Source organism: Chamaea fasciata, unplaced genomic scaffold, assembly GCF_029207755.1.
Source record: "Chamaea fasciata isolate MVZ Bird 193981 ecotype frontalis unplaced genomic scaffold, bChaFas1.0.hap1 SCAF_8, whole genome shotgun sequence".
NCBI classification, from domain to species: Eukaryota; Metazoa; Chordata; class Aves; order Passeriformes; family Sylviidae; genus Chamaea; species Chamaea fasciata.
This window is the reverse complement of record NW_027094093.1, coordinates 11,040,788-11,055,748: the sequence shown is the minus strand read 5'-3', so window position 1 is coordinate 11,055,748 and position 14,961 is coordinate 11,040,788. Positions and strand designations below refer to the sequence as shown.

At 41.1% G+C, this 14,961-nt stretch overlaps 1 protein-coding gene and 1 long non-coding RNA gene across 5 annotated transcripts; one reads left to right on the top strand and one right to left on the bottom strand.

Moving 5' to 3' along the window:
- Positions 1-165: 165 nt before the first annotated feature.
- Positions 166-10,493, bottom strand: COQ10B (coenzyme Q10B). 3 transcript variants are annotated; one of them, XM_066189639.1, is made up of 6 exons: positions 10,378-10,431; positions 9,035-9,126; positions 6,806-6,952; positions 5,168-5,360; positions 2,979-3,080; positions 166-447 (listed from the first exon to the last, which is right to left on the bottom strand). In XM_066189639.1, exons 2-6 carry the CDS (start codon positions 9,121-9,123, stop codon positions 280-282), a joined length of 699 nt encoding a protein of 232 aa, XP_066045736.1. In that variant the 5' UTR covers positions 9,124-9,126; positions 10,378-10,431; the 3' UTR covers positions 166-279. The 3 variants fall into 3 exon arrangements, with proteins under 3 accessions (XP_066045736.1, XP_066045738.1, XP_066045735.1); XM_066189641.1 differs by lacking the exon at positions 9,035-9,126 and having other exon boundaries at positions 10,378-10,493; XM_066189638.1 differs by lacking the exon at positions 10,378-10,431 and having other exon boundaries at positions 9,035-9,438.
- On the top strand, positions 5,308-10,497 carry LOC136293186 (uncharacterized). 2 transcript variants are annotated; one of them, XR_010722107.1, is made up of 4 exons: positions 5,308-5,394; positions 6,850-7,016; positions 9,013-9,162; positions 10,123-10,497. It is a non-coding gene; the product is annotated as an uncharacterized lncRNA (long non-coding RNA). The 2 variants fall into 2 exon arrangements; XR_010722106.1 differs by lacking the exon at positions 10,123-10,497 and adding an exon at positions 9,418-9,503.
- Positions 10,498-14,961: the final 4,464 nt, after the last annotated feature.

The window sequence follows — 14,961 nt, the reverse complement described above, 5'->3', positions numbered from 1 at the left end:
GCCAGGCCGTGATTGCAGGAGCCGTTTGGCGTTAACGGCAGCCTGGGATAGCCCGGGCTACAGGAGCTGCCAGGTGTCTGTTACTGATAAGGCTTGAACTGCACTTGATTGCAGCTTTTGAACTTTCTGTATCTGTCTGGCCGGGCAGGTGTGTTTGGCACAGTGTAAGATCACACCCACAGCTCAGATAAGGAATAGATGCCCCAAAGGAGGAGCAGGGCACTTTGTACAAAGGAAGTGTACAGACAAGTTTATAGCTGAGCTTGTTACAGTTTCCCTTTACGTCTGATGAACTTCATGCAGCATCAGCTCCCGAGGGATGCTGGTTTCTGGGCCATGCAGTTTGGATGCTCTTCTTTCAAAGGCAGCAACCATCTGCTTTACAACTTCATCAAAAAATAGCGTAGCAAGTTTCGAGTGAAGAAGTGAACGAAATTCAAAAGAAATCTGTTTAAGAAAATAAATGAGAATTATTTTTCCTGTATACACTGTTGTAAAATGCTGTTACAAAGAGACAACTCTGTTAAAGAATCTCCAGTGAAGGCTGCAGGTAAGTTGTAGAACATTAAAACTGAGGAGTGGGTGAATGTGGCTGAGAAGGAAAGCCAGGTTCCCTGGTCTGAGGGCTGTACCCCTGGGCTTTCCCATTACAAGAATCCTCTCATTCTGTTCTCTGAAGTAGCCATTTACATTTACCTAAACTGTCTTTTCTTTGAATAATGATTTGTTACAAAAGAGGTTTGGGGTATTAAAAAACCCCTGACAAACAATAACTGTTTTGTGCACAGAATTCACCTGGAGGATAAAAGTCGTCGGAAGAAAATCCTGCATGGCAAGACAGCAGACTAAAAGGTAAGCTGGAGCATACCCAAGAAACTTAAAGGTGGCTTGAAATAGTTACCTATTAAATGGCAGTATTTTAATTCAGTCTTTCCTTGTTGGTGGCAGTAGTTATGGTAGGTTCAAACAAGCAGTTTAATGACTAAAACTACAGATTTGGTTTGTGTGTCACATCTCCCACCTGAACAGCTCCCACTCCTGACCTGACACCAGCAGTCAATGAAATGGATTGGGAGTTAAGTAATTTTTGTCATTCCTGAAAAATCAGCAGATTTAATGCCACAAGGAACAAATACAGCTTCTCCCCGCTTCCTTATGAGCAATGCATGTTAACTGCAAAGCAGTAGCACAAATGTAATTAAACAGCTTGGCCCATAAGCCAAGTGTAGCTTCATTTACATTTGCTTGACCTTCAGCATCAGTAAAATTAATCTGCCTCTTGCAAGTCTGAGAGCTGTCATTCAGGGCATGCAGAGTTCTGCAGACTGGGGATAATGAGTTTGGCATCATGTTCAGCAAATATGTCAGTCTTGAGGTATGGTATACATTAATGAAGTCTGCAGGTGGTAAAAATGGTGGTGTGCTTCACTCTGAAGCAAATCATTTCAGAGCTGAAAGCAAAATAGGAAAAAATTCCCTGCTGTATGTGGATGTCTCCTGGAATCAGGCTGGCACAACAGGGTACAGCAGCTTGTGGGAACCAGCATAGCTCAAAACTCAAATAACATTTTCTAAAGCAAACAAGCATTCTTGAAATCAAAGTTTGCTCTTGAATATCTGTAATTGCAGGGCCTGTTTTGAGGAGTTTGTTGTGAAATGCTTATCATCCCTGCCTGCAAGTGCCCAGGGGCAAGGAGCAGCAGGGCAGTAACTGGCAGGGGTTAAGCTCAGCCAACTGCACTGGCTTCTACTGCCTCCAAACAGGGTAAGCAATAAGATGTGCTCAGAGTGTTCCCCCTAGAAAATGAAAATATCCACATCCAGTTCAGTTTTGATTCCCTTTAACTGAAGTTCTTGACCTGACATGTCAAAATGTGGCTTTGGTTTGTAGAGGTGTGGTGCTGTTTTCTCACAGAGCCTGTACTCAGATTGTAGAATTTATGTTTTTTAACTGATTTATGGCTTGGGTTAAAAAATAGCTCATATGTGTTAGTGGAAAGAACTGACACTTATTTGCCTAAAGAAATACAAATAATATGAGCACATAACATGCAAATCATTAAAAATGTGGCTCTTTGAGTGCCTGTAAATTGTTTTTTTTGTTGAACTGTATGAAGCAGAATACAGTAATGAGCTGAAAGTTAATAACCTAAGGAGGTTAATGTGCTAATTTAAAAATACTCCAAAAGCTTTTTCCTATTTACTGAAGATAATTTTCAAAGCAGAGTATTCCAGCAGATGGCAGCAGGATTAGCCCATGTCTCTGTGTACTTTTGCAGCCTGTTGCAACACCTACACTTTGTTTTAAAATGCAAGGAAAAAATGTGATGGCAGACAAAACAGAAAACATAGAAAAGCAGTAACTTGAATGGAAAGAGCTTTTCTGGGACTGGAATCAGGCTAAATCAGGTACTGGATTTAAAGGGCAATAGTTTTGGGCTGCAGCGATATCCCATCATAGATTAGAGACAGCAAAAATCTATTACACTTGTATTAGAGAAGGAAGGAGCAAGGCTTAAAATACATGAAAGAGTAGAACTGGAAGACAGGAAATTAAACTGACCAAACTGCAGCCCAAACAGGACAGATGGCAGAACACTGACTTTCTGGTACCAAGAGCATTTAGGTTGTAGAATAATTAAAGAAAATAGCAATGTATATTTAGCATTTCTCCTGCATTTAACTGTCTGAAAACTTCAGTGTGTTTAGGACTGTAGGCTGAGAGGTGCCTGTCCTAGACTGTTTCATGATACATGGACACCTCACAGAAGGCTGCTGTCTCTGAAGAATACTGAAGTGGTTTCCAGCAGTAAAGTTTGCAAAATATTTTGTGGACAGAATTGACTAAAACTAACTTGTTTTCTGTGTATAAGTGTTTAAAGAAATAGGACAGGCATTTAAAAAAAGCCCCCTCAGTTGAAGATAAGTATTTCTATGTGCTGCTCCTAGCATGTGGTAGTTTTAATTACCATACTTACTGAAAAATCCAATGTACACGTCCTTGGATAGCCAGGGATACCAGGGCTCAAACGCCACACTGTTTCCAAGTGATTAAAGAGTTTTCCATCTGTGCATGATGCCTAAAATAACAGTTTAAAAATCAAGCTACAATTAGGCAAATTTTACAAATGTGACAAGCAGGTATCACTGAAGCTTGTGTTTGCATTTTGTTAAACAGTGATGGTCATGGCATAGTTAAAACTGTTCTTACAGCACAGCCAGCATGAGATCCTATATGCACAGTTGTCAGTTATGGCAAAATAACTGAAGTCCTTCCAAGGCAGAGCCAACAATTGTGTGTTGAGTGCCATAAAAGAGATCTGTGGCATGATGCATAGAACATCCAAATACATAACCTCAGCTGGCTGGGAATTTGTAGAAAAAATTTCTGTCTCTTTTTCACAAGTTCTTATTGTTACCCAAGGAGCTCTGCTCCAACAGAGTGCCCCCAGGGAGTGTTGCTTGGGTTGGAAAGCTGTGGAAAGGTGACTCATCCCAAAGCCTAATCACCAGCACAGGAACACCTACATTTCTCTTTCCAGGAATGAGATAATGCAAGGCCTTGCTACTTCTGCATCAGAAAGGGAAGGAGTAGAGGGAAGATTAGATACAAAGAGCTGGGCCTACTTTTCCCTAGTGTCAAAACAGCAGGAAAAATGGGAAAACTGCCACTGTGTCCCCCTTTCTCCCAGTCTTAAGGGAGCAAACTCACTCCATGCTTTCCCCTTCAGCAAAAACTGCTGTTACCAATCTGATTTTTCCACTGCTTCAGTCCTAAAAAAAGGGAAAACCTTAAGCAACAAACCCATTCCCATTTTGTGCCTGAGCACCACACAAGGCTCCTTTGCCTAGAGTTACTTGAGAGGACAAGCATACAATCACTTCCCTAGGAATGTTCCTGCAGTTCTGTGGAGATAATGTAAACCTCTAGGAAAAGTAATTGCAGCAGAGAAAAGGCTAGTGAGTCTCAGGGGAGGAAATCTGAAGAAATGGCTTTCCTCGCCACTTTTAGGGTTTTTTTTCCTGAGACAAGAATGCTTCTTTTGAGTGAATTAAGAGGGAAAAAGAGTTGGTAAGCCAATCTGATAGCTGAGTGAAAGAAAAAAGCCTGTCTTCTCAGGGAACTGTAGAAAAGGAAAGCTCTCAGCATGTTAATCACAGATTTTCCATTATAGCTGCGCAACTTTTTTTAATAAAGGAAAAAAAATCTTTCTTTCCCTAATCAGTCAGGATATTGAATAAAGTAATTTTGTGTATTCCTTTTCCATTTTACATCTCCCCTGTACTTCAGAAACTCATTTTCTGTTAAGTGTCTCTTATTAGGAAGCCTAGAAAAGAACAATGAAATAGGATTTTCAAACAATTATCCTGAACAGCAATCAACTGCTATAATTTCCACTATTCCAAACTAATTAAGATCTGCCAAGGAACAGTCAGTTTTGCTATAAGGAATCTGTTCTGAGCCATTCTTTAGCAAAACAGATTTGAACATATAAGGCAAACAAATAGAAGATCCAGGCATCATTTAAAATGTTTTCCTTGACACTTTTCTACTTTTCTCTTAATTATAGCTTTTGAAAAGCTGAAAGGAGAAATATAACTGCTTCTCTTCTGAACAAATTAATTATAAAAAAATTGCCTTTAAATCCACATTTGTGTCTTCTCATCAATATATTGAATAACAATCTCTTCAGCACATCATACTGAAGCTTAGCCTTTTTTTTAGGCTTTTCATTTTAACTAATTAAAATTGTAAGAAGAAATGTAATGACAGCAAGTTCATTAAGGCATCAGAAGCTAGAGTTGTCAGATAACTTTTAACTGAGTACTTATTTTACAAACAGAGAGGCTTGGACAAAGCTTAAAAAAAAACTAAGCAAAATTGTTAATGTCTTCGTTTAATGGCTGCCAGCTTTGCCAACAATGGCAAATTAAAAAGTGATTCCCTCTCCTCCCCTGTGGCAGTTCATGTTCTAAAACACATTCAAATTCTCCCCAGTTTAACTAAAGTCTTTACAGAAAAGCAACAAAAATTTTGAACCACACAAAGAACTTCCAGCATCGATTTTGTTTTGAAGCAAGATGTTCCTGGAATATTCAAATTTCAACAACAACAACAACAACAACAAAGGAATATTATGGTTAGGAGAAAAAAAAATGCAATTACCTTAACTAAATGTGGTCTCACTAGGGTTACAATTGATGTGTATCTCTCTATTACAGGAGGAAATCCTATTTCTAGCTGTGCTTTGCAGTACCCAGAGCGCTTCGAGAGTATGTCTGACTTTTTACACCAAGGAACAAAGAGTTTGTAATTCTCCACAACAGCAACAACTTCATACATTTCCTGCATGGAATACCTGGAAATGGACACATGAACATCACAGTTACAAGGTATTTTAACTTCAAATTCAGTATGAAAAAGTTTCAAAGATGGTATACAGGGCACAGGCAGTTGAAAGGTAGACATAGTCATACCACTGATTTTGGAAATTGAAAATGCAGCTTTGCTAATTAAGAGGAAAGAAAAGTAATACACTGGTATTTGCATAAAGAAGCAAACTATCATACACCATCCAGCATAATGAACCTAGTGCCTGCTACTTTCTGCAATATCAGGTAAACATGCACACACTTCAAATGGAAACATTTTTCCAGCACAGCTGTGTCTTCGTTTAGGCAGATCTTGGACACGCCACAAAAAGAAAACAAAACCCACACTTCGTGGGTCCCAAGACAAGGTGTACCAAAACTCAAGTACTATATTTCATAAGGTTTAAACAGAGGAGCACCACCTTCTTTACTTCAGCCCAAATAAAAAAGCTTAATTAAATACCAGATGCAATGGAAAAACCTTCCAGCATCACAGAATGGCTGATGTTGGAAGGGACCTCTGGAGTTCGTTTTGTCCAGCACCCCTGCTCAGGCAGGATATTGAAATCAGATGAAACAATATTAAGGCAACATTTTAGCTGATTCTGCTGTAACCTGGCAAAGTATTACATAGCTATGGTTTTTAATTTTTCATTCTGACTCTGAAACAGATGGGATTAAGCATGTGCCTAATTTCCTTTAAAATGAAGCATATGTTCAACAGTGCTCAGCTGTGAGGACTATTGGACAAAGGCCCTTTTTAAGTGACTAGGCAAGATGTGTTGCCGTTCAAGAACTATCACAAAAAGGAATGTTAAATATAGTAGAAAAAAAAAAAAAATCTAATAAAGAGTTCATACTGTTATGGACCAGAGACTGGGGGCTGATCCCAGTATCATTAAATGAACTGGGATTTTCCCACTAGCTCTTAAGGCAAACAAGGTTTTAAAATCTTTTTCTGTGTGAAATTTCTTCATCACAAAATTAATTATTTTTCTTCTTTTAAAGAAATAAGAAAATCTTAAGACGTATATTATAATGTAAGTGCAAACATTAGCATGTATTTGGAAGAATATAGAACAGAGTTTTCACACCTGTTGATTCATTCACATTTTGCTAGATGAAATTATTAGTGTATTACTCCATTTCAAAGTTTTTTTGGTTTTGTCATGGAATAGAACAGTTATTTCTGCTGTTTCATGCTATGGGCCAAAGGTTTTGGGTTCCTACTTTTTTTTTAATTCAATTTCAGACTGGTGAACCCGATCTCTACAAATTCTGAAAGTCAAAACTCCTTTCTAGGTTCCCAGAGTGTTAGGGACATGTGTCTTCAGGGATATCCAGTCTTTTGAACTACTGGTGTTTTGAATTAATTACAGCAAATACAAAATCAATAAGCATTTAAAGTCTCTTTCCACAGTTTTATACCAACCCTATAATTCTTCTTTCAGAATATTCTTTTCTTTTATTTATTAGTGGTGTGGCAACATTGAAGAAATTTCTTGAAAAAGTATGGCTCATCACAGGTCCTTGCGAAGGAGAAGTTCTGGTCATCAGAATACCACAAGAGGTCAAGTGCCTGAAACAGGGAAAATGCTTTTAGATGTGTTTCACATCAGCAAAAGAAATAACAATGCATTCAGGTAAGACAAACAGTCTCTTGTATAACATTAGAGAAAATGTCAGCCAGATGAAAAAATGAGGGCTTGTAACAATATACAAACTGTCAAAAACACAAGGAGCACCTTTTTTTTTTTTTTTCTTGAGAGAAACTAAAACCAGCCCCCAGTGGTGACAGAAGTAACTGGCAGAGTGAAATACAAAGGGCCTCATTAACCACTGCCTGCATGGCAGCTCCAGTTCACATTCAAGTCTCACGTGCACTTAGTCTGCAGGACAGGCTTAACAGCAACAGCAAGGCAGAGTTTGCAATACTTTACCCTTCAGGAATACACGAAGTAGAGAAGGTTTCACTTGCAAATAGAAAGCTGAACTCTGCTTTAATCCCTCTGCTGCCACCCTTTTCTTAAAAGGACAATTTCATGTTGAAAGTCCTTTCAGAAGGTGCTTTGTTTATCCAGCTTTCAACATTTCCTTCAGAAAATATCTCCAGAACCTTGGATGCAGTGTTTTCATAAGTAAAACATTACAAATTACCTTTGAAAGTACTAGTAATTCTAAGATTGCACCTCAGTGTTCTCTGTGAACATCTACACTAAAATCTAACAAATATTGTGTTTAACAGCTCTGCTAAATTACTGACTTGGCTCAGATCAAGTCAGTCAAGATGCAAAATGCTGCCTCAGAAGTGTCTGAATTTTGGCACCAGGAAAGTAAAAATGCCACTATTTGCCCTCAGTGAGCCTACAAACATAAGCTAATGAGTAACCCAGGTCTTCCTCTAACTATAACCAGGACTACATTTCTGGATTCACGTGGTTAAGAATGGAGCTTAGGACTTAAAGTAAAACTTAGTTTTACTTAGAACTAGGCCTCTCTGGAGTTTGCTTGATTGCTTTGTTGGTTTTTTAGACACAATGAATATGAACAGGTAGATGCCCCCCTTTTTTTTTTTTTTTTTTTTTTTTTTTACCAAACACCAAATCAGTCAGCAAATTAGTTACCCAATTTGAATTAAATTTAATTAAAATTAACACTATGTTCTTTAAAATCAACACAATCTAGAATTCTAAAAAAAATACAGTGGTTACCTATGACTGAGCAAATCAGCTTATATTGTCACTCTATTAGGAGACAGGTAAGTAATAAATTGGTATTGAGTTTAGAGAAAAATAATCATCATTAGCAGCTGGTTAGAAACGATCTGTACAGACTTTCTAAAAACCAACTATGCAACTGGGATATGAAGCATGATGCCTGAAAACACATTGTAATCACTGCAGTCGAAAAGAAACTACAGTGGGACAGAAGTGTTGTGTCAAAATTCAGACAGGATAGGTCCACTTTAAAAGCCTTTAGACAGCTCTGCAAATGTTTGTAACAGTATCTCAAGGCTTGTGGACAAAGTCTGTTTTTTTTCTAGACAGACCATACAAGACTGTTAAGGAAAAGCTCTGACAGGAATGCTGGAAGGGTGCCAGTAACGTTGTAGCTGCCTCAACCAGATTCACAGAAGGTGTTCAGAGCTCATCCTGCACAGCTGATTTAAATTCCATTATCTGGGGCTATGTACAGGACAGAGTCCAAACCAGTCACCAGGGTTTGTCTCTTGGTTTGTTTTTTACTGTAATGCTGTGCCAGTCTATTGTTTCATACAGTTTTATCTAAACTTGTTTCAGCCACGAGGCTGAGAAACAATCCCTACAAATAATCTCTCAGCTGCTGAGAGACAACGTCCTTTTCACAACTACAGTGCCATTCGAGGAAGGCAAGGTTAAGAGGTTATAATGCTAACAAGTACGGTGAGAATCCATCCCTCTCCCAGTTTTATCTGAAGAACAGATGCTGTGAGAATGTGCTGGCCTGGGTCCCAGTTCAGAAAAGCAGATCTCTTGAAGAAATCCCTTGGTTTCCATGGATTGTCATGTTTTTGTGAACCTGACCTGGGCCACTGAAGAAAACCCAAGTCCATGCTAGAATTCAGGCACACCTGCCACCTCTGTATTTATCTTCTGCCAGTGACAGAACCATGTGCACTCACACTGCTCTTACTGGCATCACTCCCTCCTGCCACTCTCTGCTTCCTCCCTGAGCCCCCGAGGACTGACCACGGCACCAGCCAACTCCCATCACCTGAAAAGGAAACATTCCTAGTATTCGACACCACGTGTAAGTAGCCATATTCAGTGACTTTTAATTTTTATTTTAAATAACTTCACAATTTTCTAAGCCTGAAGATTACCTTTTTTTTTTTTTTTAAATGGCTCTCTTAACTCCTCAGTGTAAAGACTGAAATTAGTGCCAGGAGCATGGCAGGGCAAATGTGTTTACTGTACACCAACTGATACTTTCATCAGGGTAGTGATATCTGATTTTATGGTCTGTGAGACACGAGTTGATCCCATTCAAATTCTTTGCCAACAGCTGATCGTATCCCCAAAAAAATGAGTGTACCAGCACGTGTCCTCGTTAGCATCTCAGTGTGAATAAGCAGAGGAGACGGATTTACCACCTGAGCCCTTGAAGCCTGCTGCTGAGCACAGCGAGGTTGTGCCGAGCTGGCAGCAGGTACCGAGCGCGCTCTGGGGACAGCTGCAGCAGTGGAGCATCCGCAGCTCCAAGGCTACAACTAACACAGCGCCCTGCTTCATCCAGCTTCTGCTCGCTTAGAACCAGCTGCCAAGATCTTTGCACTCTCCACTAGGAACATTTTTAAACTTAGTTTGCAAGCAGTTAATGGGTCTCCTTATACCAAACACCCTTCCAGCACTTGATTTTGCCCTGGAGACTCTAATAAATTACTCTTTAAAACAGCAATTTTGTTTACCAAGACTGAACGAATTTAATATTGCAAACACAACCCCGAGATTATACCACAAAGGATATAAAGTAAAAAATGTGGCCCAGTGATACATTATACCACTGCACAGTAAAGAGTTTTGTCAAATTATTGCGTGAAATTTGATGTCATGAACCAATCTCTATTCCACTTTTTGACAGTTTTTATGAGGATGACAGAGTTTGATAAAGCAACACAGCAGCACTGCCGTAACACTGGTAACAGGTGAACCTTTTACACTAAGCCTTTCAAACTGCACTCTCTCATCTGCTTGCTCTTTTTTCTTTCAGTTCCAAAGTTAACTCTTCCGCAAAGCACATCGTTTTTTCTCGAGCTGTTGCAGCCAGCCTTACGCACGCTTAGGTGAGAAGGAACGTGTTGCATTATTTCAAGGGAAAACATACGAGCGCTTCCTCAGTTTTGAATTCCTTTGACGGATCGCTCGCAACTCTGCCACCGTCTCGGGCAAAGAGGAGGCGAGTTTCTAACCAGGAAACCGGCCCCTCTCCGTCACGCCCGCGGCCACCGCGCCTCGCCCCGCGTACCTGGCGGCGGCCCCTCCGGCCAGCGCCCTGCCGAGCGCCGCGCCGCTCCGCGCCATCCCGGCCGCGCCGCCGTCGCCGCCTGTGGCCCCAGTGGCGGCGCGGGGCGGCCCTGCCTGCCTGCCTGCCTGTGGGGGCGCGCGGTCACGGGACAGCGCTGCGCCTGATTGGCCCGGCGGCGCGCGAGCCCCGCGCGCGGCCATAATTGGGCTGGAGCCCGCGGGGCGGCCCCCGTGGAACGGCGGGAGCGGCTTCGTCCCCGTGGCCGTCCCCGTGTCCGTCCCCGTGTCTGTCCCCGTGACCGTCCCCGTCCCGTCCCCCGCAAAGCGCCTGACCCGCGGAGTCCGCGGGAGGAGTCGCTGGTGCTCGTCTCGCCCCTGCCCGGTGCGTGCTCAGGGTTACAGCCGGCGGTAGCTCAACAGTACGGCCACAGACCCGGCTGTAATCACAGAGGGCAGTTTGACCTCAGCTTGAAACAAATAAGTCATTAATTAACGCTTTCTCCTAATTCCCCTTTCAAATACGGGCTCTCTCAAGGAAAGCGTGTTTCACAATTACTCTGCGATTAGAGACCTACTGTTTAAATACAACTCATCACACCTTTCATACCTTGTGTAATTTTATTTCCATAAAATACTTTGGGTTGGCGCTTTTTTTATTTGTTTTTTGTTTTTGTTAGTTTATTTATTACCAAGCATAGTCTTGACTGGGGCTCTTGAACTAAGACTGGTATTTCGTCCTGAACTTGCCTTGTGACCGGGCTGTATGCACTAGAAAACCAGCCTGGATCCATTGCCAGCAGTGTCCCTTCAACTACAGGAGGGACCCATTCCCACCCATTTAACTGCAACTGGAATTTTACACTCAATGTACATGAAGCAATTTTAGTTAAAGCTATTGAATGCTGAATGCATTAAGAAATGAGAAGATTTCAGGACAAAAATAACTGTTAAATTATATAAACCTACAACAACAGCCTCTTCAGAAAACTGATCCTTTTAATTATGCCAGCATCCTTGCCATTAGGAAAACCACTCATTACTAAATATGAACACCAATTTGGATGAGAGAGACTAAATGGATCAGCTTTTACTTTACCACCTCAAGGTATGGTGTTTTCCAGGTAAGTTGCCCTGCAGCACATCTCTATTAACTTGATGAAAACCAGAAATCAGTAAAAACCCATGTTCTCTGTGGATCAGGAATTACCTCTTACAAAAACCAATGTCTTTCAGTGTTTAGAATAATTGAAGTCAGGCATTGAGAAGTCCAAGGTGATGGATGTCTAAGGCACTTTGAGGGGTTTTTGCCTTTTTTGTTTTCTCTTGGTAGGCTCAGGATTAAAGTTCTTAAGCCTTGCTTGATACCTGTTGCTGGAAGAGAGAGTTGTATTTACTAACTTTGACACAAAGAGTGGCCCAAATTAATCCTCAGCACCAGAGGGATGCAGGACATTTCTGATACACTAGAAAGAGATGTACTGTAAGACCACACAGGTTATTTTCTTTCCTAAATGCTATTTTTTATAACACTACCATCATTAGAAGGTTATGTTTAAATTCTGATTATGAGGTTTTAAGAATTTTAAGGCTACCTTTCAGTGAGCAAAGAGTCAATCTTTGACAAGGAGAGCATATCCCTGTGTAAAAAAAAAAGGCTAATTTTTATTCAGCTCTACTCCTAAAGATGAGTGAAAAGAGCAGCTGCTTTAGTATGGTCCTTAGGCCGCCAGAGATATGCTGAGGAAAGCAAAAATATAGCCATTGTGTTCTTGTTTATAAATGAGTTTTGAATAATATTTGCCTTTGAAAGATCTCAAAATATCTCAATTATACATGTAGGCTGGCAAAAATGATCTACAAGCATGGATGATTAATCAGGATATAAAATCACATAAATTTTCTTATACTTCATATAGCACCAGTGAACTTGGTGTTAGTAACAATTGAAGTATTTGGCTGTAAACATGTTGTGTAAAGGATTAGACTTGTTAGATCTTCATAAGGTTTTAGTGGACCAAAAAAATGCAAAAAGGGTTTAAATCTCAGTGCATACTTGCACACGGCTGGTTTTGAAATCCAGCTGTTCTGTTCTTACTCTTCCAAACTAGTACTGTCTATATGTATTTGAGTGCTCAGGAAGAACATGATGGGCACTAAACCTTGCAGACCCCAGGCTGAGCTGGGGCAGGCTGGGGGAAGATTGCTGCCTGGGGAGGACCGTGCTGGCTGGGACACAGGGCCTGAAGCCTGGCTCCTCTCGGCAGAAAATCTACAAAAACACCCTCAGACCCCCTCAGGGGAGCCCACAAGACTGTGGGAGCACAGGTGACAGCCCCATCCCCTCTTTCACTTGTGTTCCTCAGCCCATCCTTACCAGCAGGGACACAAAAGCAGGGGTGGGTTGTGTTCAGGTCATGCACATCCTGCAGGACACAAAGCAGCCCTCATTTGAAGTCCTCCAAAAAGCTCATCTTCCAAAGGGTGTTTTTTTAAATCACTGGCTTTCCAGTGACAAAAAAGGATCCTTTCTACATTATTTCTTCTTGACATCAGAAGCAAAAATGGGACTGGAAGAGATTTTGTTGTGTGCGATTTTTTTCTTGCTCATGTTGGTTGAGAAGTTTCTACCAAGTTGAAACGTAGCTGCTGCGGTTAAATATTTCCTCTCTTTGTTTTAAGAACTTCTGCCCTTGTCTTCAATAGACACAGGAAAGTCAGTGAACTGCCCCTGACACATGAAGCTAAAGCACAAACACGGCAGAATGAAGGACTAGGAGTTTAGACCAGGTTTGTAGCTTTTTGCATCATGTCAGCTCATTGTACAGCTCTTTGTATGTAGCATTGGGTGGGGGGAAAATGAGTACAAATAAGAAGTTATTTTTGGAAGAAGCAGCATGAGGGTGTAGGCAAAAGCCTGCCTTCCTTGAGTGAACTGGTGCCAGAAACTTCTGCAGGCACAATAGAGGGGTCAGTCAAGGGCAGGCAAAGAGTCTGGACACTTCTTTCAGCAGCAGTGCCAGCTAGTGACAGTTCAAGCTGCCCGTGAAATTGGACCTGATCTTACGTAAGGCAGGACCTCGAAGGTCTGTTACTTAGGTGTGATTGCAGATCTGCAGAGCCTGTGGGCCCCTAAATGCAACCTGTGTGAATTCATACAGGAATCTCTGTGAACTCTGTGTAACTTGTATGTGTGGGAGAGGGATGGGAACTCCGTAGGGCTGGTAAACCACTACGTTACAGCCCTGTGTGTATCCTGTGGCCGCTGTGTGATGGAGTTCATGGTCAGGAGGGAAAAGTACAGATGCAGGGATTTGACAGGCAGACAAAAAGAACCTGGGGCAGCACACAGAATTTGGTGGGAAAGCAGGGAAGAGACACAAGCAAAAGGCAGTTTTCTCATGGTTTCATCACAGCACAGTTTCTGTTAGCACTCACAACAAGTAACTCCCTTTGATGTGTGAAATGGCACATTCCAAAATGATTGCTTTAAAGCGTTCCTTGGGACCTCATCCCTAGCTCAGGTCTGTTTAATAACAGAATAAATGTAATATTGCAACTGTTTTGTTTAACAGGAGTTGGAAGTCAGGCTGAAGAAACAAGAGAGAGTTACTGTAAATCGATCTTTGTAGTGAATCCGGGCATGTGACATTTACTTGAAATAGTTACATGCATCAAATTCTTGCAGTGGGGGATTAGTTTGCCTCAACTTTACTGACACATGTCCCTGGGCAGCTTGGTGAATGTCTCCCTTTGTAGCGTGTGAGTGTGTGCAAGTGCATCTTTCTAGAAATGCAGATTGTGAGTTTAATAACACTGAGAATAAAGAGCAGAAGACTTTCTGCACCTTCAAGTGACAGTCACTCTTAACATTTGAGTACATGTAGTTAGTAAATTATTAAAAGCAGAACTGTTCAGCAAATCAACACAAAGCAAAGACTGACAGATCTTTAGATCAGTTGGTCAAGGTATGTATTTACACATATTAACACAAAAATGTGAGCTTCACGTGATTTTCTTTAAGACAACCCTCAAAAAGCCATAATGTGAACTACCAACTTTCATAAGGGGAGTGATTAGTGAAGAGCCAATATGAGTTTTGCCATCAAGCACTTATTGCCCTCTTTGGAAACAGTTTATGCATTTTACCTGATGAGAAGTTCTCAAGTTGGCTTCACTTGTTGCAAAGGCTGCTGAGGAGATTAGGGACTTAGCAGGTGTAGAATAAACCCCATGATGGTAAATAAACTATGGAAGTTTACATATGACTCTGTGTTATGAAATACCATTGATGTGCTGTATCATTAAGCAATTGTGGACTTTGTACTTAGGTTGCATAGCCAGCCTTGGTGTTTTAGTATTACTAAAAGTTGAGACAATAAAAAACGAGCTTGTTCACAACACTTGACTGTAGGAGAGAGTTCCCAGAGCTTTGCATGTGGACAGAATCAATCCTATTCAGTTGTTTGGTATGCAATACAGTGATGCTGAAATGTGTGTATGTCACATCAACAGCACTGGGGAAAAATGTTAGTAATTCCCAAATGAAATCTGGAAATGGTGTGAGGTCAGTTATTGCAGAACAGCT

Excerpts from the sequence above, each read along its gene's own strand:
- COQ10B (XM_066189638.1), bottom strand. The coding sequence starts at position 9,174 with ATGGCTACTTACACGTGGTGTCGAATACTAGGAATGTTTCCTTTTCAG. Across the intron at positions 5,361-6,805 it reads TCTGAAAGAAGAATTATAGG|GTATTCCATGCAGGAAATGT; the intron begins GTTGGTATAAAA and ends GTCCATTTCCAG. Across the intron at positions 3,081-5,167 it reads TGAGACCACATTTAGTTAAG|GCATCATGCACAGATGGAAA; the intron begins GTAATTGCATTT and ends CTGTTATTTTAG.